General features: G+C 33.6%; 1 protein-coding gene across 1 annotated transcript in view; it reads left to right on the top strand.

Moving 5' to 3' along the window:
• Nucleotides 1-26,223, top strand: part of XPR1 (xenotropic and polytropic retrovirus receptor 1) — a 197,047-nt gene that overhangs the window by 145,086 nt on the left and 25,738 nt on the right. Inside the window, exons 8-11 of the mRNA XM_079105928.1 lie at nucleotides 3,402-3,592; nucleotides 3,800-3,979; nucleotides 10,470-10,641; nucleotides 11,805-11,999. Coding sequence (XP_078962054.1) covers nucleotides 3,402-3,592; nucleotides 3,800-3,979; nucleotides 10,470-10,641; nucleotides 11,805-11,999 — 738 coding nt within the window. The remainder of the gene's footprint in view (nucleotides 1-3,401; nucleotides 3,593-3,799; nucleotides 3,980-10,469; nucleotides 10,642-11,804; nucleotides 12,000-26,223) is intronic.

The following is a 26,223-nucleotide window of genomic DNA, read 5'->3' as shown; positions in this document are numbered from 1 at the left end:
GATTTATTTGTTTAATTTTCTCTGTCCTCTTGATTAAATTTGGGTAGGTCATATATCTCTGGAAATTTGTGTCTTCAACAATTTTCTATTTTACTAGAGTATAAATTTTATAGATAGTTCCTGATTATCATCTGTATTTCAGTACTGTCATGATATTTCTTTTTTGGTCATGAATTTTAGTAATTTGAATTTTCTCTTTTTGTTAGCTTGTCTAAGGGTTTATCAATTTTATTTATTTTTTCAAATAAAAAATTTTGGGGTTTGTCAATTTTTGAATTTTTTTGTTTGTTCAATTTCATTGAATTTTGCCTTTGATATTAGTTATTTTGTCTTCTATTTTTGGTGTTGATTTGTTCTTTTTCTAGGACTTTGAGATATAATGTTAGGTTGTTTATTTGGGGACTTTCTATTCTTTTAATGAATGAGCTCAATGTAATGAACTTTTCTTAGCACTGCCTTCATAGTGTCCCAGAGATTTTGATATATTGTATCACTGTTCTTATTTACCTCTAAGTATTTTTTTATTTCATCCTTGATTTCTTTTGCTATCCATTGGTCTTTCAATAGCATGTTATTTAGTGTCCAGGTATTATGGTAGCTTCTATTTTTTGTTATTCATTTCTAATTTCATCCCATTATGAGCTGATAAGAATGCAAAGTATTATCTCTAGTTTTTTGTATTTGCTAAGAGTTGCTTTGTGGCCTAAGATACGGTCTCTTTTAGAGAAGGATCCATGTCCTGCCTAGAATAAAGTGTATTCATTCATTGGTGGATGAAATATTATATATATGTCTGTTGAGTCAAAATTCTTAATTATATTTTTTTAGTTCTGGAGCTTCTTTATTTAGTTTTTATGTGGAACATCTATCCACTGATGAGAGCTGTATAAAATCACCCAGTATTATTGTGTGGTGGTTTATTTGATTCTTGAAATTGAGAGGGTTTGTTTGATGTGTGTAGATGCTCCATTGTTGGGGCATAAATATCTATGTTAATGGCTTATTGATGTATAATTCCCTTAAGCAGTATGAAGTGTCCTTCTTTGTCCCTTCTGATTAACTTTGACTTGAAATCCACTTTATCTGATATGAGGATAGAAATCCCTGCTTGTTTATGAGATCCATGTGAATGATATGTTTTTTCCCATTCTTTTACCTTCAGTCTATGGATGTCTTGGCCTATGAGATGAGTCTCTTAGAGACAGCATTTTGTTGGGTCTTTTTTTTTTTTAAATCTAATCTACCAGTCTATGTGTTTTGAGTTATGAGTTTAGGTCATTTATATTCAATGTTAGTATTGAGAAATAATTTTTATTCCCTGTCATTTTTACTTATTTCTGACTTTTAATTTGAATTAGTTTTTATTCTTCTAGTATAGTTCTTCCCTTTGCTGGTTTTCACTTTTACTTTTCATTTCTTATTCATGAAATATTTTATTATGTTTTATAGTGCAAGCTTTCTAGTTGTGAATTCTTTTAACTTTTGTTTATCATGGAAGGTTTTTATTTCATGGTCAGTTCTGAAGAGTAATTTTCTGGGTACGGTATTCTTGACTGGAAACCATTTTCTTTCAGAGCTTGGTGTATATTATTCCAACACCTCCTTGCTTTGACCGTCCTGGTTGAGAAATCAGCTATGATCTGGATTGGTTTCCCCCTAAATATAAATGTTCCCTGTCATTTTTCTCTGGCAGTCTTAAAAATTTTATGTATGCTAGGCATTTTCTTAATAATGCATCTTGGTATAATTTTATATATTTGGGGTCCTGTAAGCCTCCTGTATTTGATTTTCCGTTTCATTCTTTAGGTATGAGAAATTTCTTGATATTATTTCATTGAAAATATTTTTCATTCCTTTGGTTTGTAACTCCAAGCCTTTATCCCAATAAATCTTAAATTTGATCTTTTCATGATATCCCATATTTTTTGGAAGTTCTGTTCATGGTTTCTTTTCTCTGTAGTTAACTTTATTTTCAAGATTATATATTGTATCTTCATTTCCCAGAACTCTTTCTTCCAGGTGGTCTAGTTTGTTGGTGATGCTTTCCATTGAATTTTTAATTTGGTTTATAGATCTCTTCATTTTGAGGATTTCTGCTTGATTTTTTTCAAAATCTCTATCTCTCTACTAAAGTGATCTTTCATTTCCTATATTTTTTCTCTGATTTCACTCCTTACTGACCTTGCAGATTAGTTTAACTATGTACATTCTAAACTCCTGACATTTCTTCTACTGTGGAATTTTATTACTGAAGTATCTTGGTTTGTTTGGGGTGATTTGTTCCCTTGCTTTTTCCTGTTGTTTGTGTGTCTACCCATCTAACAGTATAGATCTGAGGCAGTTGAGTTCTACCCTGTGAACTTACAGTGTCCCTTAAGGTTTCTAGTACCTCACTATTTAGAGGGAGACAAATAATAACAACCACCAATGCAAACAATATACAGCATTAAACCAAATATTTCCTACTATGACATCTATAGTGTTAATTGTCACAATAAACAAATCATATGATCAGTTATTTCTATAATTAAAATAGTAAGTTTGCAAAAGGGTTTACAGTTTTGAATGGTAGACAGAAAAAGAACAGAAATGATATAGGATGTGATGATTATGAGGGAGGAGGAGATGATAGAACAATAGAGATTGATTGTTAGCAGAAGAAAAGAGAGAGAATCAAAAGAAATGAGAAAAAATATATAAAGTAAAATATAAATGTTAACTATTGACATTTAAATTTTTGCATTGATTTCATGTGTTCTATTTCTTTTGTATAGCAGCTCTGTGAGGTAGATATTACTCTATCTAGTTTGTGGAGAAAACAAAGCCACAGAGGAAAAAGTAAAAGAAAAGGCACGGGGTAGTGAGTGCGGGGGGGCCTTCTCATGAAAATCCAAGGAAGACCAGTAGAGGAAAGGGACCAGGGGTGGGAGGTGAGCGAGGAAGGAAGAAGTGCTGGGGAGTGATACTGGCCAAATTATATTGTTACATTGTGTGCATGTATGAATATGTAACAAGAAGCCCTATCATTATGTATAACTATAGTGCACCAATAAAAGAAAGAAAACAAAGCCAAAGAGGTTGTAGCATACCAAAAATCCCCAGCTGACAGAGCTGATCTTAAGAGTCTCAGTCATTTCACCATGTCTGACTATAAGAAACCAGTGGAATAATGGGATATCATGCTAAAAGCCAAGTTTTAGAAAAATTATTGTAATAACATTCTGCAGAGTAAAATGAAGGGAAAGAATCTGGTAGCAAGTTTTATCGGCTCTTGAAATAACATAGGTATGGGTTTTATTTATGAAAAATTCCTATGCTGAGTTTTTGAAGATGAAGAAAAAGGATAATTAAAGGAGACATTTTGGATCTTATAACTAACCAATATATTAATATTCTTTCAGCTGTTTTTAAACTTGAAACAGATCGAAGTATATGGCCCTTGGTAAGAATCTATCGGGGTGGCTTTCTTCTGATTGAATTCCTTTTTCTACTGGGCATCAACACGTATGGTTGGAGACAGGCTGGAGTAAATCATGTGCTCATCTTTGAACTTAATCCAAGAAGCAATTTATCTCATCAGCATCTCTTTGAGGTAATCAAAGCAAGACATTAGTCCCATGAATGTAGTTTGTTTTATCTGTATAGCTAGTTTATTCGGGTACTGAAATCTGTCTTCTACTTAAAGTACATTACTGGCTTAATTACTAATTATTTTTCTTTTGTTTATTAAAGATATTTCTGAGTAATGGTAAAAATAAAAATAATTTTCTCTCTTTTTGTCTTTCCTGTCCTTTACCAGATTGCTGGATTCCTAGGGATATTGTGGTGCCTGAGCCTTCTGGCATGCTTCTTTGCTCCAATTAGTGTCATCCCCACATATGTGTATCCACTTGCCCTTTATGGATTTATGGTTTTCTTTCTTATCAACCCCACTAAAACTTTCTATTATAAGTCCCGGTTTTGGCTGCTTAAACTGCTGGTAAGTCCAGAAACTTGGTAGTATTTTTAGAATAATATATTAGTTACTGACTTTTTTAAGATAAAACCAAAACTGTGGGGTTGTACAACTCCAGAGGCACTGTTCACATTGTGTCTATGCGAGTGGCACCCCAACTTGAGAAGCAAAGAATGTATGTGGCAGAGACCCCTGAAAGTTGTGCAGTATGTGGCTCTGGGAAAAGGACTCTACGCATTTTTTTCCTCTTCCTAAAATGAAGTAGAAAGTGGTCAGATATTGAAATGATTTTGCAAATCATAGTAATTTATGACTTCATTATACGAATTTTCCAACTAGCTGTCATAACATGTAGGACTTGGTCAGTTTCCTTCTTTAAAAAAAATTAAAACTCTTGTGACTTTCATATTAAATTGATGTGAGTAGTCAATACTTTATTTTAGGAAAGATTGGTTCTCTAAAGTGGTAGATCTCTTACCAGGTCACCAAGTTCAATTTGAGAAACTAACTTTGATTGTTGTTTGTAACAAATATCTTTTCTACCATTTTACCTGTTTCTTAATGGTCTCAAAGTCTTTTAATCTCAATAATAGGATATAAAAACTCCCACAAAAATTATAGCTATATGTTTTGTGATATCATAAAAGTAGCTCTGGGAAGGACATTCTGCTTACTCCTAAGTTAGGCTAACTCTGTTTAAAAATTAATTAACAATGCTGTCATATTATTACTTCTTTTTAAAATATTTTTCTTTGTAAAGGAACACAATATCTTTATTTTGTTCACTTATTTTTGTGTGGTTCTGAGGATCGAACCCAGTGCCTCACACATGCTAGGCAAGCCCTCCACCACTGAGCCACAACCTCAGCCCATATAATTACTTCTTAGATTATGAACTATAACCAACAAGAGAATTAGTGATTAAAATTACTAGTCCCTATATAAACTTTAGAATTGACATAATTGTTTTCTCTCTTTCAAGAGAAAATATACAAGTATACTTCCTGAAAAACGTAGAGATTTGTTTTTGTTTTTTGCCTTTTGTATGCCCTTTAGGGTTAGCAGAGTTGTTGTTGGTGGTGTTTTTTGTTGTTGTTGTTGTTGCTGTTTGTTTGTTTCTTCATTAGCAGTCTATTATTAAAAAAATAAATAAATAAATAAAAAGGCCAAACATGATAGTACATACCTGTAATCCCACTCATTCAAGGAGGTAGAGGCAGGAAGATAGTGAGTTCAAAACCAGCCTTTTAACTTAGCTGAGGCCCTAGGCAACTTAGTGAGATCCTGTCTCAAAATAAAAAATGAAAAGTACTGGGGATGTGGCTCAGTGGTTAAGTGTCCCTAGGTTCAATCCCTAGTACCAAATTAAAAAGGGGGGGGAGCGGGTAGGTGTTTATAGCAAAGCAATTGGACCCCAAATCCTTGGCTTTTATTTTCCAAAGTTGATTGAATTTTATTTGTGTTTCTTATAGAAATTTCACCTTCCACCAAGATTTTTATTACAAATTGAGATTTCCTCCCATTTCATTGGAGAGTGGGACATAAAGCTCAAGTGTAGTAGCACCACTAAACTTTGAATTTGATTTCTGCTTGTGGAAATTAAATGTACCAAAGTATTTTGATCAGTCATGAGAAAATCATTCCCTTTAATACATTTTGCCACCCCAAGGGAACATGCTTTTTATAGAGGATTGTGTTCGCTTTTGAAGACAGAAGACAAATTTGAGCCTTTATTTACCTCTTGAGGTTTATACTACAAAAAATAAATCATTGCCAGTTTAATATTAGATTACCTTTCTTCTTTCAAATTATCTGTCATTTTATTATTAGACTTGGAATTTTTCAGCTGTTATTTCCACAAAAGATGGAGTATTCTTCTAGTTCCAGGGAAATATTTTTAATATTATAAACACCTATTATTTCTTGCCTCAATCTGAAATCTCTATAAAATTATTTTAAATGAGATTACCTAAGACTCAGAAAACTCAGGTGTTTCTATGATTACATCAGTGCAACAACAGAATAACAACATAGTTGTGTTGTGTACGTTGTGTGTGAAGTGAGCATTTCCCCCTGCATTCTTCTTTGTTTAAATAGCAAGCTGTGATTTATGCATGACCAGTTACTCTTATTAGAGAAGGATTCCCCATTGAGTAGACATTTGTCTATGTATCTGCTGTGTGTTTGTTGATAAATGAGGACTTGTTTATAAAATAGGTTGGCAATGATGATATAAGAAGGAATAACAGAATAATAAAATGCTTCAAAAAACAGTGGAAGGGCTGGGGTTATGTTTCAGTGGTAAGAGTGCTTGCCTAGCATGTATGAGGCACTGGGTTCAATTCTCAGCACCACATGTAAATAAATAAATAAATGTCCATCAACAATTAAAAAGTATTTTTTAAAAAAACAGTGAAATATAGGAAGCAACATTGTAGCTTGTTATTTTTGTAATAATAAGCAACAAGAATGTATATATACAGGTCATTTAATATCACTTGACCTGTTGACTTATTTTAATTCAAATCTCACTGAGAAATCTAGGTTTATTTTTAGTGAATTAACAAGAATGTTTTCACTTTAGTTATGTTGGAAAGCCTCATCCTAAAATAAGCTATGCTTCATTTGTTCCCCACCCCACCTTTTAATTTTTAGTGGGAAAAGCCCACATCACTTGACCATAATGGTAGGCAATGGGTGCTCTGTGTGTGTGTGTGTGTGTATTTCCCCCCGCCCCAGTACTGGTGATTGAACCTGGGGCACTCTACCACAGAGCTTCATCTCCAGCCATTTTTATTTTATTTTGAAACTGGGTCTCACTAAGTTGTTGAGGCTGTTCTTGCACTTGTGATTCTTTTGCCCCAGCCATTCAGAGTCACTGGGATTAGAGGTGTGTACCACTGCATCTGGATTATATTCTTATTTATAATGGAAACTATGGAATTGATATATGCTATTCTTCTCCCCCCCACAAAAAAGATGAAAAAACATTTTTAAAAAATTTTTTTAGTTGTCCATAGACCTTTATTTTTATTTATTTATGTGTGGTGCTGAGAATTGAACACAGTGCCTCATACATGCTAGGCAAGTGCTCTACCACTAAGCCACAACCCCAGCCCAAAAAGAAACATTTTAAAGATACTAACTTATTTTGATATTAATATTGTATGTCAAATTTAATGCAGTTATTTTTTTGCAAGTTATTACATCCATTAAATCATACATTCTTTTCTCTAAATCTATATTTAGAGATCCAATTAGAAAGCAGAAAGAATGCCTCAGATTTTCTAAACAAAAACATGAATTTATGATAGACTAATTCTAGTTTTTAACTTGGACTTCTTTAGTTCTATAGTAAAATCTTTACATGTCTCTTTTATAACAGAGGGCTGAGAAAGTAGTTCAGTGGTAGAACACTAGCTTGGCATACATAATGTCCTGGGTTCAATCCCTAGCACTGAAAAAAAAAAAAAAAAAAAGAAAAGAAAAGAGAGGGATGTATTGTTATTTAATAATACATTTTATATGTCCTAATCTATGTACATTTTTTAGTTAGCCCTGAGATTGGAGCTGCTGTTTATTCCCATTTTGTATATATTCAGAAAAGTTAAACATCTTGCCTAAGGTCACATAGTAAGTAATGGAGATATGGGATATGAAACTAGGCCATTTGACTACATAAACTGTTCTCTTAAACACTAACATTTAGCAGTTAGACCTGTTAGTCACTTTATCTAAAATATTTTATTTTGATCTAACGGATCAAACTAGTGGAATATAAAAACCAAATCTGGAAAGGATGTGTTTATTGACAAACCTCTAAAAAGTAGAAATTTTTTAATTTTTTGATTTTTTTGTCTTCTTGTCTCTTTATTAGTATTAACTTAGAAGATCATGTTAACATATTCTCTGCATAAGCTGAGCATTCCAAATCTGAAAATCTGAAATGCTTCAAAATCCAAAACTTTTCAAGCACCAACATTATGTTGCTAGGAAAAAAAAAAAAAGATTCTACATTTCACAGTCAGAATGGAGCCACACTAAAACTGTCATAAAATTACCTTCAGGCTATATGTATAAGGTATATATATGAAACGTAAATGAATCTCAGTCTCATATTTAGACTTGAGTCCCATCCCCAAGATATCTTATTACATATATACAACTATTCCAAAATCTGAAATAATTCTGGCCCCCAAGCATTTCACATAAGGAATATTTATCCTGGACTTATTTATTAGTAGTATTTTTTTATGTATGTGGTAAAATATCAGATATTCAGAATTGACTCTTGGTTTCTTACTATTACTCTAGAAATCTTTATCCTTTTTATCATAATCACAAAGTAGAAGTGGAGAATTTGAAAGACCTTAGCCAGAATAAGAAAAGAAGGAAAGTCAAGTTACTGGATTATCACTCAGAAGGGGAGTTCAGATAAATCTAAAATGAATTTGACTGTGTGTAAATGTCAGGGAATAAGTATTACCTGTTTGTTTTCTCCATTTCATCTTACCTCTAACAGAGCTACTTGTTCCCTTCTCTTATATTTCCAGGGTAGTATATGTCTATCTCTATTATAGCACTTACCATACGGTGTTATAATTTTATCTCTGGGTATTTATTTGCCCACCTAGACTGTGTTTTTGAAGATAGAGACTATGTTTTATATATCTCTACCTCCACAATGCCTGCCATAGCATAATACTTAATAAGCCTTTGTTTAATGCATTAATGACTATAATTGCATTCTTTCCTTTATTAGTTGTATTAAACCAACATTTACTACTCCCTTATTTCTTCCTCGTTTCATCTTCTCTTCTGTAAAATTTCCCTTCCCCTCATTTTTATTTTCATACTAGTCTTCTCTTTTTCCAGCCCATCCCTCCATCCCTTTGCTTCTTATTTAATGCATTCTCATCTTCTGCTGCTGCTTCTATGGAGACTTTCTGTACCAGCCAGGTTTTGAGGATGGGGTTGACAGATTGTATGTCAGTTAAAGGATTTCCCTAGGCTATGAATTTTGCTAAAGTCCATGACTAGAGATTGAGTAAACTTTCTGATCTTTCGGCATTAATGTCCTAAATTATCTTTGTCTTTGTTCTTTAAGTCTATTCTGCACCCTGGAGTTTCTCAAAATATTATAAAAACTGGCACCAGACTCTCTACATGCATAGAACACTACCCCTGTAACCCCTATCTAAAAGAATTTGCTGTGTCTGGAGCTTGTGATCACAAATAGTAAAACTTTTCTTTTCTTTCTGGCTTATTAAACTCACTGAAAAAGTGTGGGAGTAATCAAGAGACTGAGTCATGGAACCAAGACATATTAGCTCCAGAAAATAATCTCTCAGAGCCTGCTTTGTGTCCTTCAAATATGTGGTCTAGCTTCCAAGGCCCCAAGGCAGTATCTGTCATAGAAAGTTGACACCCAGATTGATTCATAATACAGCCATTTATCTTCCTAAAACAATAGAGAGAAATATTTAGGGGGGAAAAACAGACAAGTCTGAAAGGGAAATGCCATAGACTCCCAGGTTGAATTTGTTTACTAAAAGAATATAACTAGATTTCTAGGGAACAAGAGAATTAGTCTCATTTTTTCAAAACTGCTGTTTAGTCAGAATTCCTTGTTTTAAGAGTCCATTTTCTCCTATTGTAGTAAGATAGAAGAGGTCCAAGAGTGGGGATTAAAACTACCTTCATCTCATCTTTACTTCACACAGGCTTATCAAGGCAGTCTGTACACGTTGAACCTGTTTCTGGTGATTATATTAGTTTCCCCCTTTGCTGTGGTAAACAGGCTTCCACAGAACAGGTGAGGCTAAGTTTGTATAGGTCTTCTATAAAATGGGAATGTGAATAGTACCTAGCTTACAGAATTGTTTTGAGGGTTGAGTTAAAGCACACATAAACCCTAAGGTTACCTATATATATGTTTAATATGTTTAATACATTTATCACTCTTTTAAGTACAGTGGGAAGAGGACTGATTTCAAGTGTAGTTTTGAGATGAACACAACCATCACCATGACGTTAGTGAAATGAAATTCACTTTGGTTAGAGAATAAAGCATGCCTTACATAGTATTCTTCCTACCTGTCCTTTGCAGGCCCAGAACTTCGTATGCATTTATCTAAGATAGTAAAATATTCTAGAAATGATCATAGTATTCACCTGTCCAGCAAATTTTACTTTAGAGCCTAACATTAAACTTCCTTTCAGTGCATCTACCTTCTGCCGCTCTTCACTTTTGGTTTCATCTCTTCCCACCTCTTCACTTTGGTTTTTAGCTGTAGCAATCCTGCCCCCACACCCATTTCCTTCTTAGTTGTCCATTGAATTCATTCCCTTCCCTACCAAGCCAGTTTCCTGGTCATTGAGTTTGTCTGTGATTCGTCCATTGATTTCTATTTTATCAACTAAAGCAATAATGCTGAGTAGTCAAATGTGAATTAGAGAAATCTAATATGACTTTTCTTGTTTCTGTGTTTTCTGATTTTTTTTTTTCTCTCAGTTTCGAGTATTTACTGCCCCCTTCCATAAGGTAGGCTTTGCTGATTTCTGGCTGGCCGATCAGCTAAACAGCCTGTCAGTGATCCTAATGGACCTGGAATATATGATCTGCTTCTACAGTTTTGAGCTCAAATGGGATGAAAGTAAGGGCCTGTTGCCAAATGATTCAGAAGGTAGGGTATGAATTTGTATTCACACTACTAAATTGCCAGTGTAAACCAAGAAATAGTGGGAATGATAACTGAGAAAGTTAAGGTCATGGTGAAAACTCATCCAATAATATTACAAACTTAATTAAATGTACTTGGCACTCTGTTAGCAATCTCTTTATCTGAAATAATTTGGCTTTTAAATTGTGCTATGATTTTAGTCATCCATTTGCCAATAGATTTACAACTTAAAGAATTCTAAAACAGTTTTTTTTTAAAGTTCTAATATGTTGGTAGTTATATCACAAATACTATAATGCCAATGATGTGTCATCACAGTATGCTGTAGAATGTTAGATACCAGTGATCAAAAATTCTGATTATATGGAATCAAATGACGTGCTTTGAGTAAGTCATGATAAACTGCCTTTTAATTCTTATTTGGAACCTTGATTTTCTCTGGCTGTTTGTCCCACTCTCAGTTTGTGCCAGGAGTTCAAGTTCATGTTCATGACAAGCATCTAGATAGATTATGTAATATCTGACTAACAAAAGTTTGACAGAATCTATGCCAGACACATTTTCAGTGATTTCCAGGGGATCACAACCCTATTGTATGTTGAACACACTACAACATACAACCAGAATTCAAGAAAAGTTTATTAACCTTTTTCTTTTCATTTAAAAATGTAAAGTCCATTCTTAGTTGAGTTTTTTGTTTGTCTGTTTGTTTGTTTTAGCATAAGAATAGGTACTCGGATATATTATACTGTGGTGGTTTGCAGTTCATCAAATTACTTAGAGTCACCTGTGACATTTTTTAAAATTTTCAAGATGTTTCAAATTGTAGAGCAAATCAGTTTTTCCCTCTTTAATTAGTGAACTCATTTTCTAATTTTCTCAAAGGTCTATGATACTCCAGAGAAAGTGATTCCAGAACACATCCAGAAATCTGAGAGGGCAAATTTTCCTACTAGTCCCCTGTATAGATTTTTATCTCAGTTCCTTGGTTTAACTACCACTAAAAGGCTTGAGAATATAATAGTTGCAAGGAAGGAAGGGATTCTGTACCGCAGCCTTTTGCCTTTGTGAACTTGCTAATGGTTACCTTGTAAGGCTAAGTAAGTGATGTAAACATGATTATTTTTTTTTATTGTAATTTTTCTCTTCTTTGAAAATCTTCACAGAACCAGAAATCTGCCACAAATATTCATATGGTGTGCGAGCCATTGTTCAGTGCATTCCTGCTTGGCTTCGTTTCATCCAGTGCCTGCGCCGATACCGTGACACAAGAAGGGCCTTTCCTCATTTAGTTAATGCTGGCAAATACTCCACAACTTTCTTCATGGTGACGTTTGCAGCCCTTTACAGCACTCATAAAGGTATTCTACAATTTGACTGTAAAGAGACTTTTCAGTACCTGGATTTTTACTTCTTGAATCTGTTTTTCACTCTGGTTACTTTCCCATTGTTCATGTTCTTTTCTATTTTAGTCTCATTCTAATATTTACTAATAAGTACCATTGAGGAGAAGTACAATCACTTAAAATAGGAAGGATTGTGATAATGTTTGAAATCCTGAATTATGTTTAATGGGTTCAGTCTATAGAAAACTTGGGTTTTCCTTTGTTTTTTTAGACTTCCTTGTTCATTAATGAGGTGGGGAAATGGCTAGGTGAAAAAGATTCCCTCTGGCAATCAAGAATATTTTTAATCGCTTTCTTTCACCAAGTAGTAAGGATTGTTTCCAGCCCATTTAACTGCAAATTGAGTTCTTAGATCTCTCTAGTTTTTTGTCTCCATGGCAACCTGTTATTACTTGCTACTGCTCTTCTGTTTGGAAGAGAAAAAAGCTTTTAAGTTCTGAGCCCCATGCAGTCACTCCTTTTGAATTTTTAACCTTTTTCCAAGAAATGTCAATCAACAATCTCGCTTCCTTTCACTAAAATGCTTTCCTTCTTTGTCTATTTAAATCAATATTAGCCCACACCTTAGATGCCGTGCTTCTCATCCATAGCTGGCAAAGAAATCTAACTAATTATCGTAGTTATTTTTAAATACTTGGGTAAAATTTTTCAGTGATTTTAGTTTTGTTTTTTTTTTTTTAATTGAGGTTGTATTTTAAGAGCCTTAACCTTTGTTATTTATCAAAAATGTGTCTGATAGTCATGAAAGATTAAGATGTTATTTTAGTAAGATGTGAGATTTGGTCTAGCAGAACACATTATAACATACTTAAATTTTTTGCAGTAGATTTTGTGGTTAGAGTAGTAGTGATAAATGTGGCCAATAATTTTACCACCATGTAGGTACTCATGTTAACTGATATAATGTCAGGACCCTAGTGAGGGAAACACATCCCCAAAGCTCCCATAATTTTTAACTCTTGCTGAGGAATGCCATGTTCAAATACATTGTCAATTAGAAGGTTGTTATTACAAAATTTATAAATTGGGCAACTGATTTGATACATAGTATTTTATGACTCCTTTTACTGAATTATCAAGAACCACCCTTGTCCCATCCCTAGGTAAAAATGAGCATTGTATTTTTGGTTGAATATTTTAGAACATAATGTGACTATGTCTATATTGACATCCTTAAGCCTGAATTCCTTAAGCCTGTAAACACTTCTAAGTCCTGCCAGGCACAGTGGCACTCTTCTGTAATCTCAGCTACTTGAGCTGCTCAGGCTGAAGGATTCCAAGTTTGAGGACAGTCTGGGCAATTTAGTGAGACTCCATTGCAAAATTTTAGAAAGAGCCAGAATGTGGCCCAGTGGTAGAGAGACCCTGGGTTCAATCCCTAGTGTACTGGTAAGATTGGGGGCAGGGGATGGGCACTCCAAATCTAAAAAGTCAAAGCTAGAAAAACAGTCATTTCAATAGTTGTATGATCTTTAGACATTTTTTGCCATTTATGAGTGCCTACAATTAATTTTATATACTACATCTTGAACATTTTTTAATTTACAGCTGAAATTTTTCATCTGAAATTTTTAAAAATTACAAAATATGTCATTTCCAGTATATTCTAAACATTTGTATTTTAAAATAAAACTACTAAACATTTCTACTAAATACATCTAGATTGCCTCAATAAAAAAAGTCTGATACTTTGCATACTTTATTTAAAAATGAAGTGCTTCTGTAATAGAAAATTTATCTCTTTCCCATTGAACTTTATTTTAATGTAATATACTTTTATTTTAATGTGTTAGTCAGCTTTCCATCACGGTGACAAAATACCTGAGGAAAAAAAAAAAAATCAACTTAAAGGAGGATGTATTTTGGCTCAGCGTTCCAGGGTATCTGTCTATGGTTGCTTGTCCCCACCAATTTTGAACCTGTGACCAGGCAAAACATCATTGCAGAGAATGCTTGGTAGAACAAAACTGCTCACCTCATGGTGACCAGAAGCTGGGAGAGTGAGGGAGAGGAAGGAAGAGGGGGAGGGGAGGGGAAAAGAGATCCCAATATTTCCTTAGGGAGCATGGCTTCAGTGACCTACTTTCTCCAACCAGGTCCTACCTCCTAAACTTTCCACCACCTCCCACTAGTGCCACAGGCTGGTGACCAAGCCTTTAACACATGAAACTTTGGAGGACACTCCAGATCCAAACTACATATAACAAATGTTATGTATTTTTATATTATAATGACTTTTGTCACCTGTGTATGTCTATAAGTTGAAATTAAATTCTTTGCTTCTTTACAAGGTACTAAGAGATTAATTTTTTTTCTTGGTTGTAATTATCATTACCTGATTATTATCTATGGTTGATCAAAGCACCATTACAAATTTAAAATATATTATAAATTTTAATAAATAAAAATTGCACATAAGTCAACCAACCTTCTTCTTTTTTTTTTTTTTTTTTTTCTTTTACTGGGATTTGAATCCAGGAGTGCTTTACCACTGAGCTGCATCCCCAGCCCCTTTTGTTTTTTATTTTGAGACTGGGTCATGCTAAGTTGCTGAGACTGACCTGCACTTGTGATCCTTCTGCCTCAGTCTCTCCAGTCGCTGGGATTACAGGCATGTGCCTCTATGCCTGGTGCACATAAATATTTCTTAATGAAATAAATTTATGTTACTTTTCCCTTTTTCAGTTAGGAAAAACCTTATTAACACTGCTGTGAAGATGAGAATGTTGCAGATGTCACTCATGTGTTTGAACAAATGCAGTTATATGCCAACAAAATTGCATAGTAGTCTATCAATTATTTTTAGTAAGCAAGTTTTCCTTATTGAAAACAGAATTGGAAATAAACTAAAGCAAAGAATTGAACATAAACTGAATAAAAAAGGATTTGTCAACCAGTCATTAAAATTATTAACATTTTTAGTTTCTGGACAATAATCCATCCAATGATTGTTAATTTTAGAGTCTCCTTGTTTAGCCCTACATATTCAAATAATAGGAAAATTAAAAAATTTTTTTTATACTGGGCATTGAAGGCAGAGACAGTCTACCACTGAGCTGTATTCCCAACCTTTTTAATTTTGAGACAGCATCTTGCTGAATTGCTAAAGCTGGCCTCAAATTTGCAATCCTTCTGCCTCACCTTCCCAAGTCTCTGGGACTACTGGTGTGTGCCACCATACCTGGCAGCATGTTAATTTCAGTACATGTTTGCCAATGCCATATTTTTTTGATTAGCCATTTTGATTTTATCACATTCTTTAAATGCACTTTTGAAAAAAAATCTTGTAACTACATATTACACTTATCCAACTTATGGAAAATATCTGCAATTTACCTGTAGAGGAGAAAAAACTTTTTCCTCTTCCATCTTAGATTGGTGACAGAGGTCCTGCAAATTGAACTGACAAAAGATGGGTTAATAGGAGAAAAGATTTATTTTATATATAGAAGTCTTCATAGGAAAGAAATCAAGATTCAAAGAAGTGGTTAGACCAAGGGGCTTATATATCATTTTAACAAAGAGCAATAAATCATGGAAAAGTAAGTAGACATGGATGAGGTTTCTAGGAACTATAAATGGTAGGGGTTTAAATGTGGTTTTAAAAATCTAACAGGAGAAATAACTGGAGAAAAAGATGTTTTAGTAATGTTCATATGAGACTCAAGTGGTGTCTCCTCATTAAGAGTCAGTCATCTGTAATAATTAATAGAGACAACTTTAAATGAAAACTTCTGTTGCAGGGGAGATTATGCTTTGCTTTTAGACAGAAAAGGAGAGAGCAGAGAGAGTCTCTTGCATCTGCTGTTTTTCAGTTGTTTCAGTTTAATCTTTAGACCAAAGTGGCATTATTCTGGGGGGACATAATCTAATTCTCTTCAAACCCTAATTGGGAAACCAGTCAAAAAAAGTTCTGACTTATGATCAACATATTTACATAATTTTTGTATGAACACCTTATTCTTTAGTTCTGATTCTGAATTAGGTGAATGGTTAGACAGAAAGACACAGATAAGCATGCAGAATAAACATGTATTCAGAAAGTATTTATTAAGCTGGGCATTGTGTCATGTGCCTGTAATCCCATCCACTCAGGAGACTGAGGCAGGAAGATTGCAGATTTGAGGCCAGTCTGGGCAATTTAGTGAGACCCTGTCTCGAAATAAAAGAATAAATAAATAAAAAGAACTAGGGATGTCAAGCTCAGTGGTAGAGGACCCCTGGGTTCAATCCCCAGTACCATACACACACAAAAGTATTTAAGACTGTTCTTTGTAATAGGGTGTACTAGGCACTAAAAACATAACACAGTTCTTGCCCTCAAGAATTAAAATTTAGCAGGGGAAATAGACAACTGAAAAGACATTAATTGGTTATACAGTGTGACTATACTTCATACTACTACATGTATACCCAACTGTATACATTCAAATAACTGAAATGATAAATTTTGTTTTTTAAAACCACATTTAAAAAAAAACAAAAAACTTTACATAGAATGCAGGGAGAGAAGCAGGGTACCGGCAGAGCCCACAACACAAGTCTCTGACCTAGTCTTGTAGGCCACAGAATGGAAGGAGTTTAGAGAAGATCTATGTGAGGCAACATCTGTGAAAGCTACATTCTGTTGTCTGCATTAAGGAGGATTCTAGTTAATCTCATCATGTGCTTTGCCCAAGGCCATGATTTTTGTTTTATTTGTGTGTGTGTATATGTGGTGCTGAGAATTGAGTTAGAGCCTCCTGTATGCTAGGCAAACCTCTACCTAGGAGCTCCCAGCCATGTGATTTTTAAGTGGTGGAAGTGATAGTTCCCACTTTGTTCTTCAGCTAGGGCTTTTTTATTTGGGGGCAGGGGTGTGCTTCAAACAAAGCCACATCTTTAAAATGGAGATAATAGTACTCTGTCCTGTGTACTTTATACATTGGTCATAAAGATTCAGTAAGGGAACGCACATGAAATCACCTTATAGAATCTAATGTGCCACATCAGTGGAATTTATGGTAAAATGAAATATAGCTCCCGTTGCTGACTAGAGCTGGTTTATATGTGTCTTCCTTTATGGTCTTTTTAAGAGAAACTCATGATTACTGTGGGTTGCACAGGGGAAGTATCAGTTAGGAATGTCTTTGGCTTCTTGCCTAAGTAATACAGCTGTTTACTCATTAAACACAATTCATGTACCCATCAATTTTTTAAAGCATTTTTTAAAGGGACCATTGGTTATGTCTCTTAATCATATCTCTAATGTTTTTAAAAATATATTTTTAGAATTGCTACATATTTAATATTTGTATCACTGAAATTTTTCTACCAAAAAGCCTAGAATGGGAAAATACCTCAAAGAAAACTCAGAGGAACCATTGACAGAAAATTTGACATTGATGATCAAAAGTGGAATTTGATTTCTATTGTTTTCTTGAATAGTAGTCTAAGAGAAAAGGCATCAGAAAACATAGAATTGAGAAATAGGCATTGAACCAATATGGCTTACTGGGTAGATAACTTTTAAATGTTTGTGTGATATTGCAAAGGATAAATTTCATGAGGAAAGAATAAAAGATAGTGAGGTAACCTTGTTCATACTCAGAGATCTGAGTCTTTTCAAAGAACTAGCCAGCAAGAGTTACCATAGTAACAGCATTATATTAGGGGCATTTTCAAGATTGTTTCAAAGGTTGTATTTTATGTTATCCTGCATGATTTTTTTTTTTTTTTAAATGGAGGTATAAGAGTTAACTCTGCACTTAGAATCATTTTTTAGAAAGTGAAGGAAAAAGTTTAGGAAACCCATTTTAGGATGACTGAATATGATAATAATATAGTCACCCTCATTTGTTGTATTAAGAAGGAAGTACATTTGAAATATTTCACTGAGTTTTAGAAACAAAGGAATTTAGGTAGCAAGCCAGTTCCTATATTTAAGAATTCACATTTCATTACATGGCTAAATTTGAAGCCAACTCACAAGTGTTGGAATTGGGATTAGAGGAAACAGGAAATTGTTTAAAATTTTTTTTTTAAATGTCCTTGAGGTTTCTTGGCTTTGGCAAGGAAAAAGCCTGTGGGAGGTACAATAAGAGAAAAGGCCATTATGTTGTTACTTCTAACCAGTTTTTGAAGGAGAGCACTTCTTAGATTTTCTGTTTTTCATTTAGCTTCTAACATTCTAAATAGTTGTAAATTATTAATGAATTTAGCACTTTGCTATTCTTTTAACTATTTGGAGGGAACTTCTTTTAAAAATACTACATATTTTTCTTTAGATTTTTTGTCTTTGTTGTTAGCCTTTACTATTAAACATTTTTAAATAGTTAGAAATAAAGAGAATTTCTCCTCACACTCGAGTTCATTTATATCTGAGAGACTGGTTGTTTTCCAGGGTTCAGATCCCTTCTAGATCCCTTCTTATTTAGCATTCTCTAGGGGTCTTATGCCTCCTAATAAGAATTCCTGAGCAGTAGTAAAGTGCCTTCAGTGCAATAGTCATTTCACTGTTTTGAGTGAACCCACATAGTCTACCCACATAGTACTTCCTCTCTGGGGTATGACCAATTTGTTACCTTCTTTTTACCCTTAATAATAGGCTACTATGCCAGATTTCCAAATTTTAGTCTTAGTAGGTATGGTAACTTTTTAATTCTCTTAGGAAATTTTTGTTCCATTAACGTTTTTTAAAAAAACATACAGTTTTGTTTTGTTTTTTAACTCATTTGGACAAATGTTCTCATTTCTTCCTTATTATTGAAAGTAGCTCAAAACTTTTAATGCTTTTGAACTTGATGTAGTCTACTATAATTTTCCTAGTCTAACTAATAATGCAGAAAAGAAATGGATTATTTTAGTATTCATCTTGACAGTATTAGCTTGAGACCTACTGACATCGTGAAGCCAAAAATAAGATATTATTTTCTTATTTTGGTTTTAATTCAACAAATTTTTCTTTTAAAAAAAATTTTTTTTTGTAGTTGTAGATGGATAGAATGCCTTTATCTTATTTGTTTATTTTTATGTGGCCCTAAGAATCAAACCCAGTGCCTCACACATGCTAGGCAAGTGCTGTGCCACTGTACTACGCAGCCCCAGCCCTCAACAAATGTTTCTTGAGTAAGTTTTATCTACTTGGCATTTTGCTTATTTTAAAATGGTTATAATTTTATCTAATAATAACTTTTAAAATATTAATTATAAGCTGGGAACAGTGAAGCATGCCTGTAATCCCAGCAACTTTGGAGACTGAGTCAGGAGGTTCACAAATTCAAGGCCAGCCTCACCAATTTGGTGAAGCCCTAAACAGATACCCTACTCAAAACTAAAATATAAAATGGCTGGAAATGTTGCTTAAAGTGCCCCTGGATTCAGTCATGCAAAAAACAATAATAATACATATATAAAATACGTATGTTATGTCCTTTGCTGATTAAAATCAGTTTAAATTGTTTCTGTTTAAAATATATTGAAAAGTAAATTTTAAAATAAATCGTTTAAAATCAGTTTAAATATATATGTGTGTATAATAAAAATTATAGCTTCGAATAAGTTAAATTCCCTTTGTATCTGTGTTGTCCCTTAAAAAAAAAGACTAAAAAAAATGACACATGCTTACACCCTGATACCATTTTGATTGTCTTTTCTCCTTTCACCTTTGTTTTCTTAATTGCTCTTAAAACCAATAGAGTTAGCATTTCTGTATAAAATTATGTTCTTTTAAAACACTCATGCACAAAAAAATTTAAAATTATACTATTTTGTTGCTTAGAAATTGGGAGAAGAATTGTGATGTTTAAAAGAAAGTTAAAAATTATTTATGAATTCATCTTATAGACAATTTGTCTAATTGGAAAGACATTTAAAGACCAACACTTGAAAACAGAATTTTTATTTTTATTTTTATTTATGTATTATCTTATATCACATATAGTTTTACATGAGAATGCTATTGGTGCTAAGAATAAACATCAAGTGATATTATTGTATCTAGGTGTTCTCAGAAAAAAAAAAAGAAGAAAATGAATAGGCAAATGTACTGTAAGACCTTGAATTTTTCTTAAGTACTATATGTGGTACTGTAGGAAACATAATAATAGAATATATGTGAATCTCTTTCCATCAGAGTTTTATAGTTCAATATGGGAAGTGTGCTCATCTGCTACTGCTACCTAATAAACCAACCCAAAACTCATTAGCTTAAAACAGCTATAATTTGTTCCTGCTTGGGCATCTTCAGGTCTGCTAGGAATTGACTGAACAGGGCTGGGCTCATCTGATAGCACTGCTTCCAGCTTCTTTTTCAGCTGGACTTGGCTCCTCACTGCAGGTTAGGTTCAGGTCTATTCTGTGTATTCATTAGTGGAGCCCCAACTGAAGCAGCAGCATTTTTCCAGGCAAGCTTCTCATGTGGCACTGACAAAAACAAGACCACTTCACAAGTACATTTAAAAACCTCTGCTTGCTTTATATCTGCTAGCTTCCCCTATTTATGGAATATTTCTGTGGTCACTATTTTTAGGAAACACTATTCCTAAAATCCACTATTACATGGGAAACAATTTAACTGATTTTAACTGGCAAAGGACATAAACATACTTTACAGAATATATATAGCTAATAAATATGAAAAATGTTACACTTCATTAACATAGGAATGCAAGTTAAAATGATATTGAATCAAAGAAGTGATGATGCTCACTGCTAAAAAAGATACAAAGAGATGAACCTTCAATCTGTTAATAGAGTAAATATATTTGTGTGTATTTGTGTGTGTGTGTTTTATTTTAAAATTTATGTATGTATGTATGTATGTGTGTACGTACGTACGTACCAGGAACTGAACCCTCAGCTGCTTAACCACTAAGTTGCATCCCCAGTCCTTTTTATTTTGAAACAGGATCTCACTAAGTTGCTTAGAGCCTGGCTAAGTTGCCAAGACAGACTTTGAACTTGTGATTCTCCTGCCTGAAACTTGAAGCTGAGTTGCTTGAATTATAGGCATGTACCACCATGCCTGGCTTGTATATTTGTTTATTACTGTTAAATATTAAAGAGTTTTTTGTGTATTTTGGATAGAAGTCTTTGATAAATGTTTGCAAATATTTTCTTGACGTCTGCAGCTTCTCTTTTCATTCTCTAACATAGTCTTTCACAGAGCAAAATTTTTAAATTTTGATGTCTAATTTGTCAATTTTTAAAATTTTATGGGCCATGCTTTTAGTTTCAAGAGTCTGTGAACTCTTTGCCTAGTCCTGGGTCATGAAGGTTTTGTATGTTTTATCCAAGATGTTTTATAGTCTTATGTTTTACATTTAAGTGTATAGTCCACTTTGAGTTAATTTTTGAGTATAAGGTGTGAGACAGGTTGAGGTTCATGCTTTTGCCTATGCTTGTCCAGGTCTACCAGCACCATTTGTTAAAAGGGGGCTATCTTTGCTCTAGTGAATTGCCTTTGCACCTTTGTCAAAAATCAGTTGGGCGTATTCATGTGTGTCTATTTCTGAACTGATACTGTTCCATTAATGTGTGTATCTAGCTTTCTGCCAGTACCACAGCCTTGATAACTGTAACTGTGTAAGTCTTGAAATTGGGTAGAATAATTCCTCCTTACTTTATTATTTTTTTCAAATTATTTTAGCTCTTCTAATTCCTTTCCCTTTCTATATGAATTTTAAAATAATCTATATCTACAAAACAATCTTTCTTGATTTTTGTAAGTTATATTGAATATGCTTAATCAGTTTGAGAATGGTCTTTACTGTATTGAGTTTTCCAGTCCATGAATATATTACCACTCTACACTTACTTAGATCTCCTTTATTTCTTTTATCACCTTTTTGTAGTTTTTAATGTATAAGTTATATACATATATTTCTTTTCTTCTTTGAGTTATTATAAATATTACTTCTTTGAGTATCACATTTTGTTTTCTTTGAAGGCTTTTTAAATCTTTTCAAATTAAAAATGTTATATGATATCATTGTGGATTTATTTGTAGTTTTAAGAAACAATACCATGCTGGGAGTGGTGGTACACATTTGTAATCCCAGTGACTGGAGAGGCTGAGACAGGAGGAACCCAAGTTCAAAGCCAGCCTTCAAAAGGCCCTATGCAACTTAGACCCTATCTCAGAATTAAAAATAAAAAGGATAGGTATGTGACTCAGTGATTAAATGCCCCTGGGTTCAATCCCCGATATAAAAAAGAAAGAAAAGAAATAATACCAAGATATACTATATACCATTTACCCAGTTTTCCCCAGTGGTCATATCTTTCAAAACTATTGTACACTATCACAATTGTAATATTAACATAGTCAAGATAGAGAACATTTCTATTTCCACAAGAAATATATATTTATAACTGTGTGTCCATGGTTTGTACATGGAGATACAGTATTTATTTATATGTTTATATTATTATATCCTGAGACCTGGTTGAGTTCATTCATGGGATTTTTAAAAATATTTTATAATTTTCTACATAGATAATCATGCCATCTATAAATACAAACGTTTGTTTTCCTTTCTTATATGCATGCCTTTTGTTTCTTTGTGTTTTCTTACTGAACTGACTAGAACTTCAGAACTATGGTGAAATAGAATGGTAAAAGCGTGCATTCTTGCTTTATTGCTAAACATAGGGAAAAGCACTTAGTCTTTTTATTAAATATGATAACAGTAGGTTTTTTCTTTTTTTGGTGGGGAGCAGGAGGGACAGTACTAGGGATTTAACCCAGGGGTACATTACCACTGAGGTACATTCCGAGTTCTTTATTTTTACTTTATTTTATTTTGAGACAGGGTCTTGCTAAGTTGCTTAGGGGCTCACTAAGTTGCCGAGTCTGGTCTCAAAATTGTGACCCTTCTACCTTAGCCTCCCGAGTTGTTGGGATTACAACAGTAGTTTTGCCCAGGGTGTAGGGGGTGTGGGGGTTTGTTATTGTTTAATAGATGCTGTTTATTAATTGAAGAAATTCCTTTCTGGTTTTTTTTTTTTTCCCCTGAGAGTCCCTAACTATGAATGGATGTTGAATTTATCAAATGATTTTTTTACATCAGTTGATATGTTATTTTCTTCTAGTCTGTAAATACGGTGGATTACATTGATTGAGTTTCAAATATTGAACCAGCCTTACTTCCCTGGAATAAATCCTCCTTGGTCATGGTGTATGATTGTTTTTATGTATTGATGAATTCAATTTGTTGATATTCTGTTAAGGGTTTTCATGAATATTTATGAAAAATATTGATCTGTTTTTTCCCTTTTTTGCACTGCCTTTGTCTGGTTTTGTTATTAGGACAATACATTTTACTTTATTTCTAGAAGAGATTGTGCAGAATTGGTATTAATTCTTTAAACATTTGGTAGAATTTTCCAGTGAAATCATCCATTCCTGGAGACTGCTTGTTGGGAGTCTCTTAAGTTACATATTTGATTTTCTTAATAGGTTATTACAGGTAATCCACTTAGTATTTGTTAATTTATGATATGTGTTTTTTGGAGGAATTGTTCCATTCCATCTGAGTCACCAAATTTATGCATATGGAGTTACTCAAAAGTATTTTCTTACTATCCTTTTGACTTCTGCAGGGACTCTAGTGATATTTCCTGTTTCATTTATGATACTGATCATTTTTGCCTTTTTTTTCTTTGTCAGAATTGGTAGAATTTTGTCACTTTTATCATTACAAGGAACCAGATCTTTATTTCACTGATTTTTTTCCTCAATTGTTTTTCTATTTTCAGTTTTATTAATTTATGCTCTTTACTGTTTCCTTCCTTCTGCTTACTTTAGGGTTATTCTGTAAAATGCTTTTTTAAAAGGTAAATATCAAATAACATCAAGTTCACCCCTTAAGGTGTGCAATTCAGTGGCATTTAGTATATTCATACTGTTGTACATCTGCCTGTCTAGTCCCTAAATTTTCAATTATCCCCAAAGGACCCCAGTACCCATGAAGCAATTGTTCCCCCCTCCTCCTCCTCAAAACCATCAATGCATTTTCTGTCTCTATGAATTTAACTATTTTGGATATCTTTTATAAATGTGATCAATCAATACGTAACCTTTAGGGACAGGCTTCAATTCCAAGTGTTTCTGAGATTCATCCATGTAGCAGCATGGTCCAGAGCTCCATTCCTTATTCTGGGATATATCTTCAGCAGTGATTATTGTCACTGCCCAGTGATTTTGCTCCATGGGAACCCATGGGCTTGCAATTGTGAGATGACATGGTTTCTGGGATGGGGCACAAGATTTAGAGGCAACGAGAGAAGAGAGCAGATGGGACTCTTAGCTATATACTGTTTCACTTTCTTGGAAGAGTCCCACTCTTCAAACTTCTCATGTTGTTTTATTTTGTCTTGCACTGGGTGAAATCAAGTGGTTTTAGAGGTCTCGGTCCACACGCCAACTCCATAGCTCTGGTCCCAACGTGTGGCAGAACATCATGGCAGAAGGGCATAGAGAAAGAAAGCAGCTCAGGACATGTGTACAGGAAGCAGAGCTCGTAGATTCTTCAGATAGGGGCTTAAAATACTGGATACGAGACTTCCCTCTCTTCTAATGTATCTATTTAGTGCAATAATTCTTCTCAGCACTGCTATAGCTGTTCCCCACAAATTCTGATGGCTTATTTCCATTTTTAAAATATTTCTTAGGACTTCCTCCTCAGCATGTGAATTATTTCAAGTTATGTTGATTGGTTTTCAACCATCTCTCTGTTGCTGATTTCTAGTTCAAATTCACTTCCCTCTCTTATTGATTTCTAGTTCAAATCCACTTGTATAGTCAAAGAAGAGACTCTGTATGATTTGAATTATTTTAGATTTGTCAAGGTTTGTTTTATAGCCCTGGATTTGGTCTATGTTGGTATATATTTCATGGGCACTTAAAGTATTTTGTTCTGCTGTTTTTGGGTGAAGTAGTATACAAATATTGATTAGATCCTATGGGTTGATGGTGTTGAGTTTCCTTTCCTTATTTATTTTCTATATTTGTTCTGTTGATTGTTGAGGAGGAATGTTAAAATTTCAAAACTATAATTGTGGATTTATCAGCTTCTCCTTTGAATTCTTTTTATAAGATTTTGCTTCATATGGTTTGTTGCTTTGTTGTTTGGTAAACACACACTGGAATTGAAATATATTCTTTTCTTTTTTTCTTATTTTTTATTCATGATTTTACTTGAACTGTTTTATAATTCTATTTTGATTTATGTATAGTACTTTTTAGCATACCTCTTCATATTGTTTTTCTAGTGGTTGTTTTGAGTATTCTGTTATATATATATATATATAACTTAATCTTCTGTTAACCCTCATTTTACCAGTTTGAGTGATTGGTAGAAATCTTACCTCTTTTTAGATCTCTTTACCCCTGCCCATTTATAATGGTCTTAAATGTATTTTATACACACATTAAAACCCTATCAGACAATGTTTTAATTTTTGCTGCAACAATTAAGTGTAATTTAGAATTTAGGAGAAGGAAAGCCCATTATATTTATCCTATATTTGCTTACTGTCTTCTTCCTTCTTAATTTGCTCAGGTTCCTTCTCTTGTTATTTCCTTTCTGTTGGAGAATTTTCACAGTTCTTTTAAAGTAGGTCTGCTGTGATATTCTCTTACCTTTCCTTTATCTGAGGATGTCCGGAATTCTCCTTCATTCTTGAAGAATATTTTTACTGGCTGTAAGATTCTGAGTTGACAGTTCTTTTGTTGTTGTTTTGTTTTGTTTTGAGCACTTGATAAATATTGTGCTGCCTCCTTTTGGCTTCCAGAGATTCTGAAGTGAAATCCACTATCATTCAAATGGTTATTCCTTAATAGAGAAAGTGTTGGGTGGGGTAGGGGATAGGGTTTAAAGCTGCTTTTAAGATTTTTTTTTTTTTTTTTTTGTCTCTACTTTTCAAAAGTTTAATTATGTGTTTGGGCATGAATTTCTTTGGATTTATTCAGTTTGGGTTTGCTTATCTTCTTGAATCTGTCAGTCTATATTTCTTCCCAATTTTGTGAAATTTCAGTGACTATCTTCAAATGCTTTTTCACATCCTCCCTTTCCTCTCCTTCTAGGATCCTGGTGAAACAAATGTCAGATCATTTTTTATGATCTCATTGATCCCTGAGTGTGTGTGGGAGGTGTCATTTGTTTGTTTATTTTGCAGTTTGTTTTTTCTGTTATTC

The sequence above is a fragment of the Sciurus vulgaris genome, assembly GCF_902686455.1.
Source record: "Sciurus vulgaris genome assembly, chromosome: 12".
NCBI lineage: Eukaryota > Metazoa > Chordata > Mammalia > Rodentia > Sciuridae > Sciurus > Sciurus vulgaris.
Note: the sequence above shows the minus strand (reverse complement) of the source record. Positions and strands in the feature narration are given on the sequence as shown.